The 26,802-nt window shown below is 42.5% G+C and overlaps 1 protein-coding gene across 3 annotated transcripts in view; it reads right to left on the bottom strand.

Annotated features, from left to right (window-relative positions):
• Positions 1–11,549: 11,549 nt before the first annotated feature.
• LOC110495946 (semaphorin-4B) overlaps positions 11,550–26,802 on the bottom strand; it is a 102,475-nt gene continuing 87,222 nt past the window's right edge. For all 3 annotated transcript variants that reach the window (XM_021571502.3, XM_021571494.3, XM_021571509.3), the window contains 7 exons: positions 21,959–22,140; positions 19,564–19,714; positions 18,770–18,980; positions 18,545–18,660; positions 18,018–18,175; positions 17,583–17,674; positions 11,550–17,295 (listed from right to left, as the gene is read on the bottom strand). In XM_021571502.3, coding sequence (XP_021427177.3) covers positions 16,520–17,295; positions 17,583–17,674; positions 18,018–18,175; positions 18,545–18,660; positions 18,770–18,980; positions 19,564–19,714; positions 21,959–22,140 — 1,686 coding nt within the window. In that variant the 3' untranslated portion in view covers positions 11,550–16,519. The remainder of the gene's footprint in view (positions 17,296–17,582; positions 17,675–18,017; positions 18,176–18,544; positions 18,661–18,769; positions 18,981–19,563; positions 19,715–21,958; positions 22,141–26,802) is intronic.

Raw genomic sequence — 26,802 nt, 5'->3', positions numbered from 1 at the left:
AACAACATTGTCCTGACGAGTAAGCACATTTTCTATGCCAGGCGAAATCGCGCACCATTAGCTCAGTGTTATAGATGTATCCAAAAAAATATCAAAAGAAAACAGCTTAAACAAATGTAAATGCAGCTACTTTGCTGTTATTCGGGCTTTTTGACGTGACTGTAAGATAGCCGCAGTTGGCTAGCTAGCAAAATAAGGTATAACGTTGCCAGCCAGTGTGGCAATTGAACATTTAGAATGAACGACTGGGTCTCGCGTCCATAAATACAGAACAAAAAGACTGAGGACTGGTTTGCATCTCTGGCGGCATGTATCCTAGTGTTTAGAGCATTGGGCCAGAAACCCCGAACTGACAAGGTAAAAATCTGTTGTTCTGCCCTTGAACAAGGCAGTTAACCCACTGTTCCTAGGCTGTCACTGTAAATAAGAATTTGTTCTTAACTGACTTGCCGAGTTAAATAAAGGTTCAAATAAAAAATAAAACTGAACCAAAATAAAACTGATCGACCAGCCAGCTTGGGGAGCAACCCTAGATTTGTGTCGGGACTATATCTTGTGGAAGAATGAAATAGTATGCATAAATTCATCAAACTAACGTTTTTTTAATGAAAATATGTCAAATATTATTTGAATATGCTGATACAAGTGATAATGCCCTCGAAGCCGGTGTTTGGAGGATATATTAGCATGGTTTGCCAGCCCTCAACTTCGCCTCGGCCTAACAACACCCATCCCAAACACCGGCTTTGAGGGCATTATCACTTAATTCAAATAGTAGGCTATATGATGTATTTGCACAGCCAGGGAGGTTCTTGTTTTATCCATTGCTAGGATGTGGCAAGGATCCTACCTATAACCACAGTTTTTGTACAAGTAAAGTCATAGCATATCATTTTTTTTTTACTACAGCTTTGAGGGGAAATTAAGTTTAGGTACAGTTGTATGAATGCCGTCATCATTTGTTTGTTGGACATTATTTTTTTGTGTTGGTGAAATAATAACATGAGAAATGGCGGTGGAAACTCCTTTATGCGTATATCTTGATATCATATCGAAGTAAACTTGGAGTCACGCGATGGTGTATGGTGTGTGGGCCTTCCACTACCACCACTTTGGAAACAATGCAATTTATCAAGCTACAGATGAAATAAGGTATGATGAACTTGGCAGGGTAGTGAAGTGGATGGTGATGTTGAAGCTACAGATTAAATGAGGTATGATGAACTTGGCAGGGTAGTGAAGTGCATGGTGATGTTGAAGCTACAGATGAAATAAGGTATGATGAACTTGCAGGGTAGTGAAGTGCATGGTGATGTTGAAGCTACAGATGAAATAAGGTATGATGAACATGGCAGGGTAGTGAAGTGCATGGTGATGTTGAAGCTCCTTTTCAATAAATATTAAGGGTCTGATTCTGGTGACATTATTTTTATTTCACCTTTATTTAACCAGGTAGGCCAGTTGAGAACAAGTTCTCATTTACAACTGCGACCTGGCCAAGATAAAGCAAAGCAGTGCGACAAAAACAACAACAACACAAAGTTACACATGGGATAACTAAACGTACAGTCAATAACACAATAGAAAAATCTGTATACAGTGTGTGCAAATGAAGTAAGGAGGTAAGGCAATAAATAGGCCAATAGTGGTGAAGTAATTACAATTTACACTGGAGTGATAGATGTGCAGATAGAAATGCTGGTGTGCAAAAGAGCAGAAAAACAAAAACAAATATGGGGATGAGGTAGGTAGTTGGTTGAATTGGTTATTTACAGATGGGCTGTGTATAGCTGCAGCGATCGGTAAGCTTCTCTGACAGCTGACCCTTAAAGTTAGTGAGGGAGATATGTCTTTACGTTTTTGAATACGTTCCAGTCATTGGCAGCAGAGAATTGGAAGGAAAGGCAGCCAAAGGAGGTGTTGGCTTTCGGGATGACCAGTGAAATGTGCAGAGCTGTTGGCCGGGGTTGGGGTAGCCAGGTGGAAAGCGTGGCCAGCCGTAGAGAAATGCTTATTGAACCTCTCAATTATCATGTATTTATCAGTTGTGACAGTGTTTCCTAATCTCAGTGCAGTGGGCAGCTGGGAGGAGGTACTCTTATTCTCCATGGGCTTTACAGTGTCCCAACATTTTTTGGAATTAGTGCTGCAGGATGCAAATTTCTTATTGAAAAAGCTAGCCTTTGGTTTCCTAACTGACAGTGTGTATTGGTTCCTGACTTCTATGAAAAGTTACATATCGCAGGGACTATTTGAAGCTAGTGCAGTACGCCACAGGGTGTTTTTGTGCTGGTCAAGGGCAGTCAAGTCTGGAGTGAACCAAGGGCTATATCTGTTCTTAATTCTACATTTTTTGAAAGGGGAAATCTTATTTAAGATGGTGAGGAAAGCACTTTTAAAGAACAACCAGGCATCCTCTACTGACGGGATGAGAATGATATCCTTCGAGGATACCCGGGCCAGGTCGATTAGAAAGGCCTGCTCACAGAAGTGTTTTAGGGAGTGTTTGGCAGTGATGAGGGGTGGTCGTTTGACCTCGGACCCATAACGGACGCAGGCAATGAGGCAGTGATCACTAAGATCCTGGTTGAAGACAGCAGAGGTGTATTCAGAGGGCAAGTTGGTCAGGTTGATATATATGAGGGTTGTTTACAGATTTGGGGTTGTACCTGGTAGGTTCCTTCATAATTTGTCTGAGATTGAGAGCATATAGCTTAGATTGTAGGATGGCCGGGGTGTCACGCATATCCCAATTTAGGTCACCTAGCAGTACGAACTCCGACGATAGATGGGGGGCAATCAATTCACATATGGTGTCCAGGGCAGGGGGGTCTATAACTAGCGGTAACGGTGAGGGACTTATTTCTGGAGAGATGGATTTTTGAAAGCAGAAGCTCGAACTGTTAGGGCACAGACCTGGATATTATGACAGAACTCTGCAGGCTATCTCTACAGTAGATTGCAATTCCGCCCCCTTTAGCAGTTCTGTCTTGACGGAAAATGTTGTAATTGGGGATGGAAATTTCAGAATTTTTGGTGGCCTTCCTAAGCCAGGATTCAGACACGGCTAGGACATCAGGGTTGGCGGAGTGTGCTAAAGCAGTGAATAAAGCAAACTTAGGGAGGAGGCTTCTGATGTTAACATGCATGAACCCAAGGCTTTTACGTTTGCAGAAGTTAGCAAATGAGAGCGCCTGGGGACACACAGGGCCTAGGTTAACCTCTACATCACCAGAGGAATCAAGGAGGAGAAGGATGAGGGTACGGCTAAAGGCTATAAGAACTGGTCGTTTCGTGCTTTGGGAACAGAGAATCAAAGGAGCAGATTTCTGGGCATGGTAGGATAGATTCAGGGAATAGCGTACAGACAAGGGTATGGTGGAGTGCGAGTACAGTGGGGATAAACCTAGGCATTCAGTGATGATGAGAGACGTTGCATCTCTGGAGGCGGCAGTTAAGCTAGGTGCGGTCTCGCATGTGTGGGGGGTGGGAGAGGGGGGCTATCTGAGGCATGTTGAGCAGGACTAGGGGCTCCGCAGTATAATAAAAAAATGAGAGCTGCCCTAAACAACAGTATACAAGGCATATTGTCATTAGAGAGGCGCATACAGCAATCACATGTGTTGGTTGGGAGAGCTAAGACAACAACAGGTGAGACAACAACGGGTAAACAGCTAAGACAACAACAATGGGTAAATGGCGATGAATGGGCAGAGAGGGTCATTTAGCTACACGCAGGGCCTGAGTTTGAGGCTGGGGCCGACAGATAAACAAAATGAAGTACCGTGTTAAGGAACAGTCCAGCAGGCATCTGCTTGTGTAGCCGAGTGATCATAGGGTCCAATGAGCAGCAATAGATGAAAAAAGGAGCTGTTCGGTAGTCAATTACTACGCTAGATGAGCGCCATCCAGATGATGATCAATGGTTGACTGCCATTTGACAAATAAAAATATCCATAATAATCTCATCATGTAGACTAGCCTACCCGCACTGTATCTGCGAGCTGTTGGCTACAGCACACTTGCCGAGACCAGAGTAGGCACATTTTCTAGTTCAGCAACAGTTTTTGTGACAAAACCATTGTTAGAGTTGAAAATGTAATGGAAACACATTGAACTTTAGAATATCCATCATTGAAATTTAGATTTCTTGGGTCTCCTGAGTTGCACAGCTGTTTAAGGCACTGCATCTTAGTGCTAGAGGCGTCAATATAACCCCTGGTTCGATTCCAGGCTATATCACATCCGCCTGTGATTGGGAGTCCCATTGGGCGGCGCACAATTGGCCTTGCGTCGTTAGGGTTTGGCTGGGGTCGGCCGTCATTGTAAATAATATTTTTTTCTTAACTGACTTACCTAGTTAAATAAAAAATATATATACAAAAAAAAGAAACATCTCTTTTTCAGGACCCTGTCTTTCAAAGATAATTAGTAAAAATCCAAATAACTTCACAGATCTTCATTGTAAAGGGTTTAAACACTGTTTCCCATGCTTGTTCAATGAACCATAAACAGTTAATGAACATGCACCTGTGGAACGGTCGTTAAGACAGCTTACAGACGGTAGCCAATTATGGTCACAGTTATGAAAACTAAGGACACTAAAAGAGGCCTTTCTACTGACTGAAAAACACAAAAAGAAAGATGCCCAGGGTCCCTGCTCATCTGCGTGAACGTGCCTTAGGCATACTGCAAGGAGGCAATAAGGACTGCAAATGTTTCCAGGGCAATAAATTGCAATGTCCGTACTGTGAGACGCCTAAGACAGCGCTACAGGGAGACAGGACGGACAGCTGATCATTCTCGCAGTGGCAGACCACGTGTAACAACACCTGCCCAGGATCGGTACATCCGAACATCACACCTGTGGGACAGGTACAGGATGGCAACAACAACTGCCCGAGTTACACCAGGAACGCACAATCCCTCCATCAGTGCTCAGACTGTCCGCAATAGGCTGAGAGGGGCTGAGGGCTTGTAGGCCTGTTGTAAGGCATGTCCTCACCAGACATCACCAGCAACAACGTCGCCTATGGGCACAAACCCACAGTCGCTGGACCAAACAGGACTGGCAAAAAGTGCTCTTCACTGACGAGTCGCGGTTTTGTCTCACCAGGGGTGATGGTCGGATTTGCGTTTATCGTCGGAGGAATGAGCGTTACACCGAGGCCTGTACTCTGGAGTGGGATCGATTTGGAGGTGGAGGGTCCGTCATGGTCTGGGGCGGTGTGTTACAGTATCATCGGACTGAGCTTGTTGTCATTGCAGGCAATCTCAACGCTGTGCATTACAGGGAAGACATCCTCCTCCCTCATGTGGTACCCTTCCTGCAGGTGCAGGCTCATGACCCTCCAGCATGACAATGCAACCAGCCATACTGCTTGTTCTATGTGTGATTTCCTGCAAGACAGGAATGTCAGTGTTCTGCCATGGCCAGCGAAGAGCCCGGATCTCAATCCTATTGAGCACGTCTGGGACCTGTTGTATCGGAGGGTGAGTGCTGGGGCCATTCCCCCCAGAAATGTCCGGGAACTCGCAGGTGCCTTGGTGGAAGAGTGGGGTAACATTTCACAGCAAGAACTGGCAAGTGTGGTACAGTCAATGAGGAGGAGATGCACTGCAGTACTTAATGCAGCTGGTGGCCACACCAGATACTGACTGTTACTTTTGATTTTGATCCCACCTTTGTTCAGGGACACATTATTCAATTTCTGTTAGTCACATGTCTGTGGAACTGGTTCAGTTTATGTCTCAGATGTTGAATCTTGTTATGTTCATACAAATATTTACACATGTTAAGTTTGCTGAAAATAAACGCAATTGACAGTGAGAGGACATTTCTTTTTTTGCTGAGTTTATTTGGTACATGAAAACTTAAGCGAAAAAGTACATTTTATGTGCACTATGTCATCACTCACATTTTTTTTAAATCCACAACAAGTATTTTTGGTGGAAACACACCGCTGGTGGGAAAATGCACAACTTTTCTTTATGCGGATTTGAGAATAGTCTCCAATAGGATGGAAACCTATCTTATTTACATTAAAGTAGACGCTTTATCTATTGTCCTTTCAGGTGTGGACTGCACTCTTTATCAAGAATACTTGCCTGCCTGCCATTGTTGCACTGTGTGCAGACGGTAATTAACTCCACCCGACCATGTGATATCCCTAGCCATACTACAGTTCCATACCTTCACTATTGTGACAGAAACACCTCTACTAAAAAAGACAGAACTAAATTATTAGCTTATTTGTTTTACATGACAATGCAAGAATTAGGCTCACATAAAGTCTGAACATGTTCCTTGCTGTTCTTCACAGATGTTTTTATAAGAGTCTGGTGGAATGCATCAGCAAACACTGTTCTCCACTTTAATGTGACTAATGTGTTGACAGAGGACACAGTCACTAACCACGTTTCCATCCACAGTTTTTATGTGAGTAAAGTCATACCATATATAAGAAATCAAGATGGCTGTGATGGAAACAGGAAGTTTCGGTACAATTTTATAAATGCTGACAGATCATTTGTTTGTTCGACATGGTGGGATCTTTCTGAGTCAGTAAAATTAATTATGCGATAAATTACTGTGGAAATGGTTTTATGCTCCAACATTGATATAATAACCATTATAACAAAGTAAACTTGGAGTCACGCGAATGTAACAGGGTTGGTTATGTTTCCACTTGCCTCTAAAGGAAGGTGTATTCAATGTTCAAGCTTTCTTCTTGGTTGGTTCAACTCAGTTGACAATAAGGCGTGTTGTGATTGGCGTCGCATGCAGATAGAGGGAGATGGTGAACGTCAGTTCTCCCTAGTATGAAAATGTGATGCAAGGGGTAGGTCACGTTCTGAATACTGTTTTCTATTTTCTAATTTACAATGCGTACAAGTTTGCTGTACATTACTAATTTATACATGTGTGGGTATATGGTACCTGTTAGAGATTGAGGGGCTTTCTGGGATGTGCTTTGGCATATGATTGCTGTAAATAAGTGTGTTAGCTAGCATACACCTATGTAATGGTCACGTAAGCCCACTGCTAACACAGTTGTTTTCATGCTACAGATTTGACCATCGATAGCCATCAACATCGTTAAGCCCTGCACAACTAACGTGCTGTTTCCTATTTAACAACAGATATTTACATATGTTATATTTTGTATTGTATTTTGTTCACCCAGTATGAAAATGTGATGCAAGGAATTTTATTATCGACGGCCATCAACATCGTTAAGCTCTGCACAAATAACGTGCTGTTTCCTATTTAACAACATAAATAAATGCTCAACTGGAACCACTGGCTGGGGTGATTTATTTGGACAAAACACAACACAAGGAGAGTACGATTTACATCTGTTACACGATGACATGTTGTGCGGTCCTCCCACTATGACTAGTCGGGTAAGCGAGCACTTAATTAGGCTACAGATGAAATACGTTTTGATGAACTTCACAGGGTGGTGAAAGTCAGGGGTGCAACTTTCACATGTCCAGCCCCACATTCTGAAATTGCAATCTTTGTAGGCCAGGGATGAGCAACTCCAGTCCTTGGAGACCAGAGTGGTGTCACCCCCCCATCCAAATCAAATTTTATTTGTCACATACACATGGTTAGCAGATGTTAATGCGAGTGTAACGAAATGCTTGTGCTTCTAGTTCCGACAATGCAGTAATAACCAACAAGTAATCTAACTAACAATTCCAAAACGACTGTCTTATACACAGTGTAAGGGGATAAAGAATATGTACATAAGGATATATGAATGAGTGATGGTACAGAGTAGCATAGGCAGGATACAGTAGATGGTGTCGAGTACAGTATATACATGAGGTGAGTATGTAAACAAAGTGGCATAGTTAAAGTAGCTAGTGATACATGTATTACATAAGGATGCAGTCGATGATATAGAGTACAGTATATACGTATGCATATGAGATGAATAATGTAGGGTAAGTAACATTATATAAGGTAGCATTGTTTAAAGTGGCTAGTGATATATTTCCCATCAATTCCCATTATTAAAGTGGCTGGAGTTGAGTCAGTGTCCCTAGCAAACACAGCTGATTCAGCTAATTGCATTCTAACCTGAAGATTATGATTCGTTTATTATTGGAGTCAGGTGTGTTAGCCGAGGCTGGGGGCAAAGTGTGACACCAATATGGCCCCTGAGGACTGGAGTTTCCCATCCCTGAAGTAAGCTATACCCGCACTGTATCTGCAAGCTGTTGGCAAGAGCAGGCTTTCCCAAATGCGGTCCTGGGGACGGTCCATCCTGGGTGCACGTTTGGGTTTTTGCCCTAGCACTACACAGCTGATTCAAATGATGAGTTGATTATTTGAATCACGCAAAGCTTTTTATCCACAAGTCAATTTGATGGAAACATCTCAGGTGGGAAAATGCGCATGTGGTTTTTATGTGAATTGTAGAGTATTCGCATGAAAATCTATTGCCAATTAGCTAGTGATCCCTTTTACAGTACAATAATTCCTCAGAAAGCTGTTGGTAATGTAACAGCAGAATCTGGCAAGTCTTGAAACACCAAGATCTGGATCCATTTAGCAAAGACTGACCCTTGTTAATATTATAGAATCGGATTGATGGGTGCTTGCTTTACAAACAAGTGCTTAAAGGCCCAATGCAGTAAAACACATGACGTTCCTATGTTTTATATGGGTGTACAAAACATTAGGAACCCCTTCCTAATATTGTGTTGCACTGCCTTTTGCCCTCATAACAGCCTCAATTCGTCAGGACATGGACTCTACAAGGTGTCAAAGTCATTACACAGGGATGTTAGCCCATGTTGACTCCAATGCTTCCCACAGTTGTGTCAAGTTGGCTGGAAGTCCTTTAGGCAGCAGTGTTGCAGTTCTTGACACATTCAAACCGGTGCGCCTGGAACTTACTACCATACACCTTCAAAGGAACTTAAATCTTTTGTCTTGCCCATTCACCCTCTGAACTGCACACATACGCAATCCATGTCTCAATTATCTCAAGGCTTAAGAATCCTTTAACACGTCTCTTCCCGCTACAGCTACACTGATGGAAGTGGATTTAACATCAATGAGATATCATAGATTTCAACTGGACTGTCATGTAAAGAGCAGGTGTTCCTAATGTTTTGTACACTACGAGATTGGAATAATACTGTGAAATTGTGAAAATGATGACAATGCTCCAATAGTGTAAGAGCTGTTTGAAAAGACCACCTGAAATGTCAGCCTGTTTAAGGAGGGGGGAGTTTTGTCCTGCCAGAGATGCATCCAGTTCGCTTAAACGTTTGCTACGTTGCAGAACGGTTTGTACTGAATGACACGTTTTCCCAAAAGGTTCTTGTGTGTTATTTTACAGGCTTTGAGGTACATTTGCTCCCGTCTGGTGTTTGTGGCGCGGTATGGCCTGAAGCATTAAGTTACAGTGCATTGCGAAAGTATTCGGCCCCCTTGAACTTTGCGACCTTTTGCCACATTTCAGGCTTCAAACATAAAGATATAAAACTATTTTTTTGTGAAGAATCAACAACAAGTGGGACACAATCATGAAGTGGAACGACATTTATTGGATATTTCAAACTTTTTTAACAAATCAAAAACTGTAAAATTGGGCGTGCAAAATTATTCAGCCCCCTTAAGTTAATACTTTGTAGCTGCGATTACAGCTGTAAGTCGCTTGGGGTATGTCTCTATCAGTTTTGCACATCGAGAGACTGAATTTTTTTCCCATTCCTCCTTGCAAAACAGCTCGAGCTCAGTGAGGTTGGATGGAGAGCATTTGTGAACAGCAGTTTTCAGTTCTTTCCACAGATTCTCGATTGGATTCAGGTCTGGACTTTGACTTGGCCATTCTAACACCTGGATATGTTTATTTTTGAACCATTCCATTGTAGATTTTGCTTTATGTTTTGGATCATTGTCTTGTTGGAAGACAAATCTCCATCCCAGTCTCAGGTCTTTTGCAGACTCCATCAGGTTTTCTTCCAGAATGGTCCTGTATTTGGCTCCATCCATCTTCCCATCAATTTTAACCATCTTCCCTGTCCCTGCTGAAGAAAAGCAGGCCCAAACCATGATGCTGCCACCACCATGTTTGACAGTGGGGATGGTGTGTTCAGCTGTGTTGCTTTTACGCCAAACATAACGTTTTGCATTGTTGCCAAAAAGTTCCATTTTGGTTTCATCTGACCAGAGCACCTTCTTCCACATGTTTGGTGTGTCTCCCAGGTGGCTTGTGGCAAACTTTAAACAACACTTTTTATGGATATCTTTAAGAAATGGCTTTCTTCTTGCCACTCTTCCATAAAGGCCAGATTTGTGCAATATACGACTGATCGTTGTCCTATGGACAGAGTCTCCCACCTCAGCTGTAGATCTCTGCAGTTCATCCAGAGTGATCATGGGCCTCTTGGCTGCATCCCTGATCAGTCTTCTTCTTGTATGAGCTGAAAGTTTAGTGGGACGGCCAGGTCTTGGTAGATTTGCAGTGGTCTGATACTCCTTCCATTTCAATATTATCGCTTGCACAGTGCTCCTTGGGATGTTTAAAGCTTGGGAAATATTTTTGTATCCAAATCCAGCTTTAAACTTCTTCACAACAGTATCTCGGACCTGCCTGGTGTGTTCCTTGTTCTTCATGATGCTCTCTGCGCTTTTAACGGACCTCTGAGACTATCACAGTGCAGGTGCCTTTATACGGAGACTTGATTACACACAGGTGGATTGTATTTATCATCATTAGTCATTTAGGTCAACATTGGATCATTCAGAGATCCTCACTGAACTTCTGGAGAGAGTTTGCTGCACTGAAAGTAAAGGGGCTGAATAATTTTGCACGCCCAATTTTACAGTTTTTGATTTGTTAAAAAAGTTTGAAATATCCAATAAATGTCGTTCCACTTCATGATTGTGTCCCACTTGTTGTTGATTCTTCACAAAAAAATACAGTTTTATATCTTCATGTTTGAAGCCTGAAATGTGGCAAAAGGTCGCAAAGTTCAAGGGGGCCGAATACTTTTGCAAGGCACTGTATGTATTTAAAGGGCAGTGGCCATGCTGACAGCGTTCCCCAACCTACAAACTTACCCCTCCCCATTTTTTTAACTGGTCATTCAGTACAGCACCGTTTCCAGAACGTAAACACATACTGAATTTAGCCCTGATGACATCACCAGGCAGTAAATTATTTAATAGACCAATTAGAAAGAGTTCCAAAACTCTCTGCCAATAACAGCTAGTTTTACGTTTTCCCCTCCCTACTCAGACCACTCACAGACAGTCCTACATAGCTGAATTATTGCATGAGAAATTGCTCTTTGATAAGCTATTTTTGATTATTTTTGGCAATTTGAATTGAAAACAATGACAGTAAGGTACTTAATTGTTACTCAGAAATGATTTGATATTGAGATTTAAAAAAAAAACTGCATTGGACCTTTAAGATCAATGTGACAAACACCATTTGTGTCCTGGATTCTCATTCTTTCTATATTGAGGTTATTCTATTTGGTATTATAACTTGAGTTCATGAACCATATAGGAAACATAATGTAACCATTTATCTTTATTTGAAAAATTAAAATAAGGTGCTTTTATGTACAGAACAACAAAAACAACTGAAACAGTAGTGATGTATAATACAAAAAATACAGTTCACAACAGCTTTTTACATTGGCAGCTCAATTTACAAAACACTTTTACATACAAACTTACAAGACATTTTGACACGAGTCAGAGAAACCTGGTGCACTGTCACAAATAGAAGGCTTGACTGAAGTGGTTCTTCAAGTGACAAGAGGTACCTTACTGCAACTCAGTAGAAGCTAATAACGACAGTCTCAAAAACCTGCAAGTATATATCAATTTGGAAAGGTGATCAAACGAAAGATTTAAATGCTGCATGTCTGAACCCAGTATGCTAGATATTCAGGTCGATTTGGTTTTGTATTTTGCTAATGTATTATTGTTTAGATTTTAGATAACAACCACTTTACTCAACAGATCCAAGCTGCCATTTCTAAACTTTTGCAATGTTTGTAACAAAATACAAATCATACATTTTAAATGTTTCAGTTGTAAATATATACACACCTTTCAAAAGTTTGGGGTCAAATAGAAATGTCCTGTTTTTAAAAGAAAAGTACATTTTTTGTCCATTAAAATAACATTAAATTGATCCGAAATACAGTGAAGACATTCTTAATGTTGTAAATGACTATTGTAGCTGGAAACGGGCGATAAAAAAAAAAAATGGAATATATACATAGGCGTACAGCGGCCCATTATCAGAAACCATCACTTCTGTGTTCCACTGGCACGTAGCCTTCATTTCTCAGAACAAGAGTAGACTGACGAGTTTCAGAAGAACGGTCTTTGTTTCTGCCCATTTTGAGCCTGTAATCAAACCCACAAATGTTGATGCTCTAGATACTAAACTAGTCTACAGAAGGACAGTTTCATTGCTTCTTTAACAGTTTTCAGCTGTGCTAACATAATTGCAAAAGGGTTTTCTAATGATCAATCAACGTTTTCAAATTATAAACTTGGATTAGCTAACACATATCGTGCCATTGGAACACAGGAGTGATGGCTGCTGATAATGGGCCTCTGTACGCCTATGTAGATAGGCATTTACAACATTAACAATGTCTACACTGTATTTCTGATCAATTTGATGTTATTTTAATGGACAATTTTTTTTGCTTTTCTTTTACAAAAAATAACATTTCTAAGTGACCCCAAACTTTTGAATGGTAGTGAATATATATTTTTATTTGACCTTTATTTAACCAGGCAAGTCAATTAAGAACAAATTCTTATTTACAATGACGGCCTAACCCGGCAAAACTCGGACGACGCTGGGCCAATTCTGAGCCGCCCTATGGGACTCCCAATCACAGCCGGATGTGATACAGCCTGGAATCGAACCAGGGACTGTGGTGACGCCTCTTGCACTGAGATGCAGTGACTTAGACTACTGCGCCACTCAGGAGCATTTAGAGACAGCGTTGATTTGTTAAATGTATAGTCAAAAACAATGGTTTGCAATAGTGTCAACCCAGAAATACGAAGTGATTGAGGTTGAAGCCATTCTAAAATAATTATTTGTACAGATACTGATCATAATTTAAAGGCAGTCACTCAGTGTTTTAATAGTATTGTTGGGTATGCCCAGTACAGTTCTATAGTCTATTCTGTTGTACCTATCATGCAGGTGATGCTGCTGCTACCTGGTTGTCCATGTGAATGAGTAATGTCACAAGGTCATGAGTACACATTTTAGAACCCCAAGAGGCACAACTCTTGATTCCTGAATTTAGCTTGAAGGCATGAAAAATATCCATTGAATATGTAATACATCATTCTCAACAAAAAAAACCCCATCCGTGTTCCAAACTAAGGCTTTCCAACATCCTGTGCAAAAACAACGCATTTTGAGTCAAGATTTTTGCTGGTTCTGCACTTTGACCGCAATGATACAACTTTCACTAGTCCACTCAACTACAATACAAATGTACATTATATACACTCAGCCACCACAGCAGTCCATTAGCAGTATGCTTTTTTCACAGCTACTTTGTCAAAAATTGTAAGGCCCTTGTACAAATGTCAAACTTAAATAAGACAACATTGTTTTACGTACAATTATTCCAAAACTATTTCTAACACTACATTCCACAACGCAATGTTGCAAGAGTTTACCATAATTTTGCACTGACATAGCTACATCTTTGGAATATGAAATCTATATTCTTAAATTGTGCCTTTAGAATTATTGTATCTTTCTAATCTTGAACAGCTGAAAACATATATCTGTTATTAGGTAATGCCTCAATGAAAGCCCTTGCTTTTGGAGTATTATTTATGCAGGTTCCATCCTTTCACAATATCTGTTCATTTTTATTTTTAAAAGACATTCCTCCATTGACTGGTCCATAACTGCTGTGAAAGCCTTGGCTCCATATTAGTAAAACCCAGTTTACAGTCATTAGTGTCATTAAACCAGAGGTGATGTTGGTAACTATGGTAGCTTTCATATACACTGAATGGCTACGTTATGAATGGTTTGATACATACTGTTTGATACATGCTGAATCGGTCAGGCCCATTAAACATAAAACATTGATTTGACATGACAGTTGTGTTGGAAAGGGTGAAAACAGAATACACATTTTAAAAAGGTTATTTTTGGCACAACATAAATGAACACAGAGCATGGTTTCCTCTGGGTGTGTGAGTCACAATCATCAACACCAAGAGCTCCATACTCCACTGGCTGACTCTGTTGTGTTGCCACACTCTACATGTGGTTCTTTAACCTCTGCTGTCTACTAGCCTCTGAATCACAGGGCCAGGAAAGAGTTATCTAAGCAAAGTGGTGAACAGGTTTTTACACAGTCTCAGCCCACATTAACTTGGTGTCTGAAGTGACTGAATTTGGATCGAAGGAATCAGTTTCTGACTGACAAACTGAACTAGTCAGCATTTTATACCGGGATCTCAGCCTAGCTACAGCAACTCCAGGCCTAGTGATAAGCTCTCGCTCATCCCATTCCGCTATGCCACAGAAAGGCCTCAATCTTTTGCACACTAAATTATATGTGGGTATAATGCCTCTGATTCTCAATAATCAAGATTGTGTGGACACCTATGCGCCTGCACAGTCTCAAGATGAGATTCTCTTTTGGTGTGACCTTGCACCTTGCTTTGCATAATCTGTTGGCTCCATAATGAATCATATGTTAATACCTGGTCTCGGGTCTTCCCCAATGTCAGGGGTACGCTTCAACCCTGTGAATGTCAATCGTACACATAACTTACATGCTGACCAAACCGGACGCACGCACGTTGATTTTGTTCACCCACACCAGAAGCGATCAGGACACGCAGGTTGAAATATCAAAACAAACTCTGAACCAATTATATTAATTTGGGGACAGGTTGAAAAGCATGAAACATTTATGTCAATTTAACTAGCTAGCTTGCTGTTGCTAGCTAATTTGTCCTGGGATATAAACAGTAGTTTGTTATTTTAGATTAAATGCACAATGTCCTCTACTCCCACAATTAATCCACAGATAAAACGGTAAACTGAATTCCTTTCTCGTCATCTCTCCTCCTTTCTCAGGCTTCTTCTTCTTATTTTGGATGTAATATGGCGGTTGGCAACCAACTTTACAGTGCATTACTACAACCTACCGGAGTGTAGACCTAAGTTAATCTTTCAATCACCCACGTGGGTATATGCTTCTAAAAACCTATGAGGAGATGGCATGTGGGTATATGCTTCTAAAAACCAATGAGGAGATGGCATGTGGGTATATGCTCCTAAAAACCAATGAGGAGATGGGAGAGGCTGGACTTGCAGCGCGTTGAGGTGTCACAAATAGCACCAATTTCTATTTTACCGCCTGACCAAGCAGACGCTCGCTGATACCAGCGAGCAGTGTGGGTGCCATGATCGAATAACATATGTGTCAATTTATTTTGCAACGCTCACACACGCGACGTGTCCGGTCTGGTCAGCATGTTAGGCACCATATCCTCCAATACCTTTGGACGTACAAACCCCATCTGTGCTACTCTCCATTTGGGGGGATAGTGTTGCTTTCTCTCTGTACTCCTTCACAAGACATGTTAGTCATTCAAGTCTTGACTTAATCTCTAAGCTCCTGATGGAGCAGAGCAGAGAACCTCGACAACAACACCTCTCCAGTATTATGTTATTCTGTTGTGTGCTCTTTTTCCACACCTCATGCCAGGTGGTCCCTACCTCTTTCATTCCTTCCTCATTGGTTCCTTTCCATGTCTCTCTGGGATGGTCAGCCCTCTCTTGACCAGTGGATTCCATTCTAATGTCTGCCTGGTTATGCTGCACTAAGGTCATCCACAGTTTAAACTGCTTTGAATTAATAGCTGATAGACTGCTGTTATAACTAAGTCATCAGTGAAAGGCCTATTGATCTACTTACTATAGTGTTTGAATTAGAGGTTGTTTGTTATTCTACTATCATTCTCAGTGTAGGGCTAAGCGCACACTAATTGTGGATGTAGATGGGAGCGTTAAGGGTCAGCTGTGGACCCATAGAGTATCTCTCTACTTTCAATGCAATGCCAACAGAACATTTGGACGGACTGAGTGGCAATGCATAAAAACAACATGACTGAATCATATAAAAACTGTTACAGAAGGACAAAATCAGCTGTATGTGTCCTATGTCCACCATAACCATCATTCCACAGCTTCAATAGTCTGAAGGCAATCTGTATCAGCTTCCTCTTCATTGTGCTTCAGGTGCACTAGAGAAAGAGGAGTGACAACAAGGAAATGAGAACTGACCACAGGGACAAAATGAAAAAGACAAAAGTGCAAAAGCAGTGTAATGAAATGTCCCTCTTCAGTGTTCCTTCCTTCTATGGTTTTTATTTTATTGTAAGTCCCCCTTTTCTTATGGCTAATAGTTAATCACTCCACATTAGGGTTTTATCTCCTGCTCAAGTTGATCAAAGCTGTCCTCACACAATGGAATCTTTGATCTCTGAGCCCAGTCTCACCCGAGGCCGCGGGCAGATGGGCGAGATCTCTACAGTGCTCTCCTTCAAGTTCAGAGGCCTCTTTTCTGACTCGGAGAAGCTCTTGCTGTTGTCTGGTGATGAGCACTCATGTGGCGGTGTGTTGCAGATGTAGTTGTCATTGAGGGTCTGGTAACCCTTGTGGTCTGACACAGAGGCTGGCACTGTGCTGTTGCCATTCAGAGGCAAGTTCTCTGCCGGATTCCCCACTAGCCTGGGTTTCTTCTGCTGCATATTGGGGCACTCGCCTTCCTTCAGCATGGACTTCATGCGGTCGTGGTTCCTGTAGACCGCAAATAGGGAGAACACCACCAGGGAGAAGCCCAGCAGGGCACACACTATGATGAGCTCGTTCCAGTAGGTCTTGGTGTTGATCTGTGGGGAGCGGGTCTCTCCAGGTAGGATGATTGGCTCCTCCTGTGGGACCAGAGGGGTGCGTGAGCGGCCAATGAGGGTGGTGCTCTCCTGCCTGGCCTCTCCCCTAACACAGTAGTTGGCCAGGAGTTGCCTGAAGCCCTCCTCCACTGACCAGCACTCATAGGTCTCCTGTCTGTCAGCCTGGGCCACCACCACTAGACCTCCCTCAGGACTGGGGTACAGGAAGTGACCTGCACCCTCACTGTACTCCCACTTCCTCTCAGCCAGGTTGGAGCGCAGCTTACAGGGCAGCACTTTGAACATGTTGGCTGGGATCATTATCACCTGGCATGAAGACATCCCTGCGAACAACAAGAGAAAGGGCTTTATTATTTTTCATTTGTGAAAGCAAGTCCATCTCAGGTAGATTAAACAAACTGCATTATTATATCAGTATGGTAGCTGAGTAGGACTGCGATGAGAATGAACACATTAAATAAGCTTGGAATTGATAATCATGGTAGGGAACATTGGAATAAAATGTTATTTGAAATGTAAATGCAGCAGTTCCATAGTAGAGCACAGTGGTACAGTTTAGAGCTGAGATGATTTAATCCAGCAGGAACTGATGGAATGGTACAGTACTTACGTGTGGATGGGGGTTTAGCAAAGCGAGGGCTGGGCTGTGTCTTGTTGCAGATAACGGATGTGTCTGCCTCGTCCACGTCCTGCTGCCAGTGGCTGAGAACACAGACACAATGGTAAATCAGACAAATGGGTGTCTCAGAACCACTCAGAACCTCTAACTGACAATCTACACATAGCAGGTCTTTACAGACTACAGCATGTACTGTAAGCAGACAGCATTGAGCATTATCCTGTATTGTCACTTTTTCTTTGGTGTGCTCTAATGTCCCGAAAAGTTATCAGTCATTATGAAGGCTTAGCATCTAACTAGTTTATACCATTATCTGGCATCATGCTAATACAAGGCTAGTGTCTCTTTGATGAGCAACACCTACATGTCCATGAGTGGACCATAGAAATGTAATGTATGGAGGCAGGTGGTCTGGGGGAAACATACTTATCTAGTCCACCCAGCCTGACATTCAGACACTGCCGCCCTTCCCAGGCACAGTAAGGGTCTCTGGACAGGACACACTCTCCACAGCTCTGGTAGTTGGAGCAGTTAGCCACCGGGACCTCCACCAGGCCAGAGTAGGAGGACACAAACAGCAGGCCCTGTAGAGGAGGGACCACCAGACAGTCAGTCAGGGGCCAGGGAGGAATAGGTATCTGGGTCACATATTAGCAGACATTTACCTCTCTCTAAAACAATGCCAACACTGTACCCTTGATGAACCCAATGCTGGAGGACCAAACCGAGTAACAATACAGAGTAACACAGGACCTATTTTTTTCAATTCCCCTGAGAGGAAGTTGCATGCAATTATCTCAATGAACGTGAGCTGAGCTACCCTTTAGGTTCCGGCTCTCTTCACGGCTTATGAGACCCCTAAACTGCCAGTGCTGACATTTAGTGAGCTCATTATTACTCCCACTATGAGGACAAGCTTCAGAAATAAACTGATTTATTTCTCAGTACTGTACCTTTTCAGAGTCCAGTTCAATGTGCTGTACAGGCTGGGGGTCAGTGAAAAGCATAATCTCTTCAATGATGTGCATCTTATTGTTGACATTAATGGCTTTGTGGAGTCTTCCATCATCTGCCAGAGACATATGATAGAGCAGTGGATGGTTAGTGTCTGCTAGAGCTCTGCCTCTCATACAGAAGAGGAAAAGTTATGTCGGCTGAGGCGGTTTACAGTACAGTACCTGTTCCAATGAAGAGCACATTGTAGTGTTTGTTGATGGCCTGGACCCGGTGGACAGCTATCTGGGTGTAGCGGACGCTGCGTTTCAGCAGGAGGGGCTGGCTGCGGATCACACTGTCCATCAGGAAGTGGTCCTTGACGAAGTTCAGTACCTTGTCAGGCATATGCAGAGAGGAGGAGATGCCCTGGTCCCGGGCTGCGTTAGTGATGCACTGTGGAGAGAACACAGGGAGTCTCATAAGCACACACTGGGCAACAATACACACTACACAAGCTTACTACTACCCCCTGCCTATCCTCATAAATATGTGTTTGTATCCCTCAGTTGATGATTTGATTTGATGTGTCCGTGATAAGTCTGCCAGGAAATTAAAGCAGCCGTAGCAGTGGCAGCTTTGATAACATCAGGCCTTCTGGGAAGAAGGCTGCTAGTGACAGCAGAGAGACAGATAGCTGGTTAATCACTGATGTTCAGTTCAGATTGCTGATGTGTCTGAGAGGCAGGCTAGAACACATCCAATCTGCAAACACGTGGTTGGCTTAGTATAGCCTACTACAGGTTACTTAAACCAGTGGTTCCCAACCAGGGGTACTAGGACATACTTGGCCTATCCACAGGGGATACTTGAGAAGACTCATGAGACCATAGGCCTACTGGTAAAATACACATGAGAGGGTAATTCAGGGGTACTCCAGACAGAGCAAAATTCAGTTGGTGGTACAGTAACCAAAAAAAGTTGGGAACCACTGACTTATACTGTGTAAACTGCCCAGCAGAGGGCAGTGGTAACTCACCGCTCCAGGCCGTGGATCTAGGATAGGGTGGTTGTAGGTGTACCACTGCTGGGTCTCCCGGTTGACCTCACGGTAACGGCCGCTGAAGGCCCTCTCCACCTGGTCCATGGTGAAGGCACACACTGCTGAGCTGCCAGAGGCCCCTTTATACCTGGGAAAACACCACACAGCAGTGAGGCTACAGCATGTTCCTCTTTCCTAAAATCATCCTATTCTTTACTCTGACAGTAGTGCTGAACTAATACAGTGCCTTGCAAAATGATTCATCCCCCTTGGCGTTTTCCTATTTTGTTGCATTACAACTTGTAATTAAATTGAGTACATATACACCTGTTCTGAAAGGCCCCGGAGTCTGCAACACCACTAAGCAAGGGTCACCAACAAGCAAGCGGCACCATGAAGACCAAGGAGCTCTCCAAACAGGTCAGGGACAAAGTTGTGGAGAAGTACAGATCAGGGTTGGGTTATAAAAAAATATCCTAAACTTTTAACATCCCACGGAGCACCATTAAATCCATTATAAAAAAATTGAGCGAATATGGCACCACAACAAACCTGCCAAGATAGGGCCGCCCACCAAAACTCATGGACCAGGCAAGGAGGGCATTAATCAGAGAGGCAACAAAGAGACCAAAGATAACCCTGAAGGTGCGGCAAAGCTCCACAGCGGAGATTGGAGTATCTGTTCATAGGACCACTTTAAGCCGTACACTCCACAGAGCTGGGCTTTACGGAATAGTGGCCAGAAAAAAGCCATTGCTTAAAGAAAAAAATAAGCAAACACATTGTGTTTGCCATCATGCTGTGGGGATGTTTTTCCTGATGGCGCTAAATACAGGGAAATTCTTGAGAGAAACCTGTTGGTCTTCCAGAGATTTGGGACTGTTCACTTTCCAGCAGAACAATGACCCTAAGCATACTGCTAAAGCAAAACTTGAGTGGTTTAAGGGGAAACATTTAAATATCTTGGAATTGCCTAATCAATGCCCAGAATTCCATCCAAATGAGAATCTGTGGTATGACTTAATAAAAAAATTTTTTTCAAATTTTCCAAATCTAACTGCCTGTAGCTCAGGCCCTGAAGCATGGATATGCATATTCTTGGTACCATTTGAAAGGAAACACTCTAAAGTTTGTGTGAATTGAATGTAGGAGAATATAACATAATAGATCTGGTAGAAGAAAATACAAAGAAAAAACTTGACTTATAGGATATACTACACCCCTAATGATATAGTGAAGTCTGGTTACGTTCTAGAGTCTCTGAGGAATACATACGGACGTGATTTGACTGGTTGAAACAACGTTTAGGGTTAGATTTTCACAGATTCCGAGTGGAAATAAATAAAAAAAATTGATCATGCATGCTATATGGACCTTTTTAGGATATGAAAAAATTATTTTATCTAACAAAATGACACTTCATGTTATCTCTGGGACCCTTTGGATGATAAATCAGAGCAAGATTTCAGAACGTAAGTACACATTTCACCTTCAGAGGTGAATTTATCAAACCTATAGCGGTGAAAAAAAGTGTTTTGTTGTTAGGAGCTCTCCTCAAACAATAACATGGCATTTTTTTTCAGTAATAGCTGCTGTAAATTGGACAGTGAAGTTATATTAACAAGAATTTAACCTTTCAGCCGATATAAGACACTTATATGTTCCGACATTTGTTGTTTCTCTAAAATCTGTGATCGTGACACAAGGCACTGCATGATTTACAACTGTCCCGTTCACTATCCCTAAGATTATTTATTTTTAATTCCAGGTTGTAAGGCAACAAAAATGTCAAGTGGGGTGAATACTTTCGCAAGCCACTGTATGCAGTACTTGATCAATAACGTCTCAAATACACCATAGACGAACAGAATGAATGGAAATGTGGCTGTTTGGCCATGACTGGGTCAATAATAATGTGCTATAAACTGACAGTGAGCTGTTGTTGAATGGAGAAATGTTTAATATTATTATTATTATTCTTTTTATCTGTTATTTTACCAGGTAAGTTGACTGGGAACACGCTCTCATTTGCAGCAATGACCTGGGGAATAGTTACAGGGAAGAGGAGGGGGATGAATGAGCCAATTGTAAACTGGGGATTATTAGGTGACCGTGATGGTTTGAGGGCCAGATTGGGAATTCAGCCAGGACACCGGGGTTAACACCCCTACTCTTACGATAAGTACCATGGGATCTTTAATGACCTCAGAGAGTCAGGACACCCGTTTAACGTCCCATCTGAAAGACGGCACCCTACACAGGGCAGTGTCCCCAATCACTGCCCTGGGGTAGTGGAGATGAGTGAATTATCAACTCAGACACAGAAGCTTTCATTATCCAAATCAATGGGCTTATACACTCTTGCATGCTCTATAAGTGATAATGTCCTCACCACTGTGAAGTAAAGACCCCGTAGAACACAGTGTTCTTCCAGTCTTCTGGGCTGGGTGTCAACACAAACATGTCCTGGATGATGTTGAAGGGGAAGCCATCATCAGGCAGTGAACACAGGAGCTGGGCTTTAAGGAAGGTGGTCCATTTCTTCTGCAGCACCCTCTCTCCTCCTTTGTCACCCTGTAATACAAGCAGAGCTCTGTTACATGGACCCGCAGTCATAGTAACCCAGTGTCCAGTAGAGGGCACGTATGTGTAAACTGTAAAAATAGTGGAAATGGTGAGACTTCATTATAATCCCTACTGCAATAAACACGCGTCTGAATGATATCATGGCAACCAATTTCCCTAAAATTATTCTACACCCTGTTGTTTACCCCAAAACTAAACAAACAATGTAAACAAACAAGGCACTGTTTGAATTTACTTAAATGAGAAACAATAATCCTATAGTGAAACCACCAGACTGAGTACAACAGATTGTGGACATAATACACATCCCCCAGGGTCAATAGAATTCTAGGTCAAGAAAACAATATAAGACATCACAACTGGATGAGAGGAGAACACTGGGGAAGCCAAATGCTTTTCAATGAGAGAGAGAAAAAAGGACATTGCTCACACACAATGACTCTCCACTGACACTACAATTCTCCGAACCTGTGCCTGTGACACTACCCTGCCTGGTGGGTGGGGTCATCTATGGGAGCATGATACCGGGTTGGCTTGTGATGCAAATATAGCAGCACAACTTTTCCATTAAGAAATGTAATGCCTATACTTTTCACAGATAGTTGGCTGTACAGGAATTGTGTGGGGACATGCAATTGAAAAAATACATATAATTTGTCTGTTTACATACACTTGAGTCTGTGGCTCGGATTGCAGCAATTATTCAAATTCTTGTCTGGGACATAGATCTAAGGAGATTGAAAAGGCTGAGGGAGCAACGGTAAGTCATCTTCACAGAGCACTGTTGAGAGGACTAAAAAGAAACATAAAGAAGTCTAAGTCTACATAACCCAGAGCCCTTTAACATGTGCCTTCGTCCGAGTCCCCGTCAGCCCAACATTAATTCGAGGAAATGACATCGCTGAATGGAAAAGGGAAATGACACGTGACTAAATGCTGAGTTTCTGAAGCAATTACTTGCTGTAGTAACCCAGCCAGATAATGAGCTACATACAGTATATTCCCTGCTCTGCTCCCCCTGGTCTACCTAGTTATTATTTTATACTAGACAGAGTGTGTACCTAAAGTCTCCTCCTGAATATTGGACAGAAAGCACTCAATTTATTAACCCATTACATAAGCCTCCCTTTCCAACACAGATGCACAATTTTAAGAGTTTCAATAGTACCAACATTTGTGTTTTTCTGTTTTCCACAAAGCTATACAGTGGGGCAAAAAAGTATTTAGTCAGCCACCAATTGTGCAAGTTCTCCCACTTAAAAAGATGAGAGGCCTGTAATTTTCATCATAGGTACACTTCAACTATGACAGACAAAATGAGAAAAAAAATCCAGAAAATCACATTGTAGGATTTCTAATGAATTTATTTGCAAATTATGGTGGAAAATAAGTATTTGGTCAATAACAAAAGTTTCTCAATACTTTGTTATATACCCTTTGTTGGCAATGACAGAGGTCAAACGTTTTCTGTAAGTCTTCACAAGGTTTTCACACACTGTTGCTGGTATTTTGGCCCATTCCTCCATGCAGATCTCCTCTAGAGCAGTGATGTTTTGGGGCTGTTTGCTGGGCAACATGGACTTTCAACTCCCTCCAAAGATTTTTTATGGGGTTGAGATCTGGAGACTGGCTAGGCCACTCCAGGACCTTGAAATGCTTCTTACGAAGCCACTCCTTCGTTGCCCGGGCGGTGTGTTTGGAATCATTGTCATGCTGAAAGACCCAGTCACGTTTTATCTTCAATGCCCTTGCTGATGGAAGGAGGTTTTCACTCAAAATATCACGATACATGGCCCCATTCATTCTTTCCTTTACACGGATCAGTCCTGGTCCCTTTGCAGAAAAACAGCCCCAAAGCATGATGTTTCCACCCCCATGCTTCACAGTAGGTATGGTGTTCTTTGGATGCAACTCAGCATTCTTTGTCCTCCAAACACGACGAGTTGAGTTTTTACCAAAAAGTTATATTTTGGTTTCATCTGACCATATGACATTCTCCCAATCTTCTTCTGGATCATTCAAATGATCTTTAGCAAACTTCAGACGGGCCTGGACATGTACTGGCTTAAGCAGGGGGACACGTCTGGCACTGCAGGATTTGAGTCCTTGGCGGCGTAGTGTGTTACTGATGGTAGGCTTTGTTACTTTGGTCCCAGCTCTCTGCAGGTCATTCACTAGGTCCCCCCGTGTGGTTCTGGGATTTTTGCTCACCGTTCTTGTGATCATTTTGACCCCACGGGGTGAGATCTTGCGTGTAGCCCCAGATCGAGGGAGATTATCAGTGGTCTTGTATGTCTTCCATTTCCTAATAATTGCTCCCACAGTTGATTTCTTCAAACCAAGCTGCTTACCTATTGCAGATTCAGTCTTCCCAGCCTGGTGCAGGTCTACAATTTTGCTTCTGGTGTCCTTTGACAGTGCTTTGGTCTTGGCCATAGTGGAGTTTGGAGTGTGACTGTTTGAGGTTGTGGACAGGTGTCTTTTATACTGATAACAAGTTCAAACAGGTAACATTAATACAGGTAACGAGTGGAGGACAGAGGAGCCTCTTAAAGAAGAAGTTACAGGTCTGTGAGAGCCAGAAATCTTGTGAAGGCCTGAAGGCTTGTGAAGGCCTGAAATGTCCATCCCCAATTACAACATTTTCCATCAAGATAGAACTGCTAAAAGGGGGGTGGAGTTGCAATCTACTGTAGAGATAGCCTGCAGAGTTTTGTCCTATTATCCAGGTCTATGCCCAAAGAGTTCGAGCTACTACTTTTAAAAATCCATCTCTCCAGAAACAAGTCTCTCACTGTTGCCGCTTTTTATAAACCCCCCTCAGCTCCCAGCTGTGCCCTGGACACCAAATGTGAATTGATTGCCCCCATCTATCGTCAGAGTTCGTACTGTTAGGTGACCTAAACTGGGATATGCTTAACACCCCGGCCATCCTACAATCCAAGCTAGATGCCCTCAATCTCACACAAATCATCAAAGAACCTACCAGGTACAACCCCAAATCCATAAACATGGGCACCCTCATAGATATCATCCTGACCAACTTGCCCTCCAAATACACCTCTGCTGTTTTCAACCAGCATCTCAGCAATCACTGCCTCATTGCCTGCGTCCGTTATGGGTCCGCGATCAAACGACCACCCCTCCTCACTTCAAACGCTCTCCCTAAAACACTTCTGTGAGCAGGCCTTTCTAATCGACCTGACAGTATCCTGGCAGGATATTGTCCTCATCCCATCAGTAGATGATGCCTGGTTGTTCTTCAAAAGTGCCTTACTCACCATCTTACATAAGCATGCCCCTTTCAAAAAATGTAGAACTAAGAACAGATATAGCCCTTGGTTCACTCCAGACTTGACTGCCCTTGACCAGCACAAAAACATCCTGTGGCGCACTGCACTAGCTTCGAATAGTCCCCATACACAGTCAGTTAGGAAAGCTAGCTTTTTCAAACAGAAATTTGCATCCTGCAGCACTAATTCCAAAAAGTTTTGGGACACTTTTATTTTTATTTATCCGTTATTTTACCAGGTAAGTTGACTGAGAATATGTTCTCATTTGCAGCAACGACCTGGGGAATAGTTACAGAGGAGAGGAGTGGGATGAATGAGCCAACTGTAAACTGGGGATTATTAGGTGACCGTGATGGTTTGAGGGCCAGATTGGGAATTTAGCCCTGACACCGGGGTTAACACCCCTACTCTTATGATAAGTGCCATGGGATCTTTAATGACCTCAGAGAGTCAGGACACCCGTTTAACGTCCCATCCGAAAGACGGCACCCTACACAGGGTAGTGCCCACAATCACTGCCCTAGGGGATTGGGATATTTTTTAGACCAGAGGCAAGAGTGCCTCCCACTGGCCCTCCAACACCACTTCCAGCAGCATCTGGTCTCCCATCCAGGAACTGACCAGGACCAACCCTGCTTAGCGTCAGAAGCAAGTCAGCAGTGGTATGCAGGGTGGTATGCTGCTGTAAAGTCCATGGAGAATGAGAGCACCTCCTCTCAGCTGCCCACTCTACTGAGGCTTGGAAACACTGTCACCACCGATAAATCCACGATAATAAAGAATTTCAATAAGTATTTCTCTACGGCTGGCCACACTTTCCACCTGGCTACCCCAATCCAAATCAAATAAAATGTTATTTATCACATACACATGGTTAGCAGATGTTAATGCGAGTGTAGTGAAATGCTTGTGCTTCTAGTTCCGACAATGCAGTAATAACCAACAAGTAATCTACCTAACAATTCCAAAACTACTACCTTATAGACACAAGTGTAAGGGGATAAAGAATATGTACATAAAGATATATGAATGAGTGATGGTACAGAGCGGCATAGGCAAGATACAGTAGATGATATAGAGTACAGTATATACGTATACATATGAGATGAATAATGTAGGGTATGTAACATTATATTAGGTAGCATTGTTTAAAGTGGCTAGTGATATATTTTACATCATTTCCCATCAATTCCCATTATTAAAGTGGCTGGAGTTGAGTCAGTGTGTTGCCAGCAGCCACTCAATGTTAGTGGTGGCTGTTTAACAGTCTGATGGCCTTGAGATAGAAGCTGTTTTTCAGTCTCTCGGTCCCAGCTTTGATGCACCTGTACTGACCTCACCTTCTGGGTGATAGCGG

Source organism: Oncorhynchus mykiss, chromosome 2 (genome assembly GCF_057628025.1).
Source record: "Oncorhynchus mykiss isolate SJ-2025 chromosome 2, ASM5762802v1, whole genome shotgun sequence".
Taxonomy (NCBI): domain Eukaryota; kingdom Metazoa; phylum Chordata; class Actinopteri; order Salmoniformes; family Salmonidae; genus Oncorhynchus; species Oncorhynchus mykiss.
The sequence above is the reverse complement of the archived record's forward strand: the minus strand, read 5'-3'. Positions and strand labels throughout refer to the sequence as shown.